General features: G+C 40.9%; 1 protein-coding gene across 1 annotated transcript in view; it reads right to left on the reverse strand.

Moving 5' to 3' along the window:
* Nucleotides 1–1,446, reverse strand: part of LOC104469139 (3-hydroxymethyl-3-methylglutaryl-CoA lyase, cytoplasmic-like) — an 8,864-nt gene extending 7,418 nt beyond the window's left edge. The window contains exons 1-3 of the mRNA XM_010083526.1: nucleotides 1,320–1,446; nucleotides 553–626; nucleotides 388–465 (exon numbers count right to left, since the gene is read on the reverse strand). Coding sequence (XP_010081828.1) covers nucleotides 388–465; nucleotides 553–626; nucleotides 1,320–1,446 — 279 coding nt within the window. The remainder of the gene's footprint in view (nucleotides 1–387; nucleotides 466–552; nucleotides 627–1,319) is intronic.
* Nucleotides 1,447–1,876: the final 430 nt, after the last annotated feature.

A 1,876-nucleotide genomic window follows, 5' to 3' on the forward strand; every position in this document is an offset into this window, starting at 1 on the left:
GGAAGTATGACAAAACCTATTGTACTATTCCTACTATAATAGCACTTGCAGCATAAACACATAATATGAAGATAGTGTTTCGTGGTTTTACCAATTATGTCATGACAGAATGTTATTGACTGAGAAGACAAATTCCAGAAGAAGAAATTGCAGTTGAGTAACAGAAAGGCTAGTTAACCAAGTATAGAAAGAAATTATGTTTTAACAGCTGGCTAATTAGTAATATACTTTTATTCTAATATGCAAAACAGCTATTAATATGAAAAAATAAATATATTTATAGTACAAAATGGAAGAAACATGATTAGCAGGATGTATGTGTTTTACACAATGAAAATAGCATCAAAATCCATGTCAAAGCACACACAAAAAAAAGAGAAAAATTACCTTTTCATTTTGCAATCCATCCCTTGGCCCAACTTCTACAATCTTTATGTACTCAGGCAGTCCAGATGCTTGAGATTCCTGAAATAAAAATCAATACTGAAACACAAAACAATGAAGGTCACCAAGATCAAAGGTGTATCTTGTGCATGTCCTCTCATATGATACCGGGTATAAAGTCATATTGTCAACATTAAGTTTGCTCATGGCCTTTAAAAAATCTGTGAGAACATGTTCCACACCTGAATTTAGGGCATAAAAGTTAAAAGCAGAAGTTACCCACATGCATGTTTCACTGCTCCTCTGAGGCCACAAATGTTTATTATAAAAATGTACATAAAACCATAAATGAACACTGTGTTTTACAGAGTGAGAAATAATCTCATTTCAAAAAGCTTCCCAACAAATTATCCAGGCCCCCAAAGTTCTAAGTGAATGTTCTCAACTCACCTGAACAGTTACTTCTCTGTAAATGTTTGCAAGACCAGGCTATAAATCTGCAAGAACAGAGCAGTCAAGAAATGCTGAAGAGATTATTAATGAAAGATGAAAGTAATTCCTCTGCCTGAAGATGAAGTCTTTAAAGAAGGATTTAAAAGGCAACAAGGAAGGCCCCTGATAGACAAGAAGAATTTTCCAGGTGTAAGAGCAGCTCTGGAAAGGCCGGAGGCTGACAGTGACAGGAGGGAATGAAGGCAGCAGTACAGTAAAAGGGCTAAGGAGAGCACAGGGAGTTGGAGTGCGAGGAAGAAGAAACAAGAGCAGAAATGCAGGTGAAGGGAAATGAAACTTCCTTTTTTATTATTTAGTTGCTCTGTTATTGAATCAAGTTGACAGGTGTGGCAGTTAACGTAACCTGGGCCTTTAAGTCCTGAAACAGTTCGGAGCCATTGCTTGGACGGAGGAGCGGGCAGGAGGGACGCAGGCAGCCTCACCAGCAGCACTGGAGATGCCCTGTTTCTGTATTACACCAAATACAGAATCTGACTCATTGTCTCCGTTCCAGCACTGAAAGCCCATGTTGGGATTGGCACAAGCTACCTGTGGGACTGCTGCTCCCATTGCACCCACCGCCCTCCCTGAGAGCCGAATGCCACTGGAAGGACAGCACTGTCAGCCCTGAGGACGGCTGCGGGAGTCACAGCTCGCCCGGAGACCAGAAGTCACTTCTGCTGCCCCTAAATACAGCCACTAATCTCACATCACCCACAACGAGATGAAAAAAACATTTTTCATCCCTCTCTGGCTAGTATCACCAGGGTAGTTTCAACCGAACGGACACTAATTTCTCCTCCCAGTAATGGACAATGAGCACTCCTCCAGCACCTTTGGTTTCTCTCCGCATTCTCGGTGCCCATGGATTAAACTAAATTCTCTGCAGCAACAGTCACGGTACCAGCCAAAATACAATAAACATACTTCAGAGCATTTACTGTGTATTTATCTGAGCCCAGTAAAAAGAATGGGAAACAGCTGGCTAGTATCTATTTGA

Source organism: Pterocles gutturalis, unplaced genomic scaffold, assembly GCF_000699245.1.
Source record: "Pterocles gutturalis isolate BGI_N339 unplaced genomic scaffold, ASM69924v1 scaffold49175, whole genome shotgun sequence".
Taxonomy (NCBI): Eukaryota; Metazoa; Chordata; class Aves; order Pterocliformes; family Pteroclidae; genus Pterocles; species Pterocles gutturalis.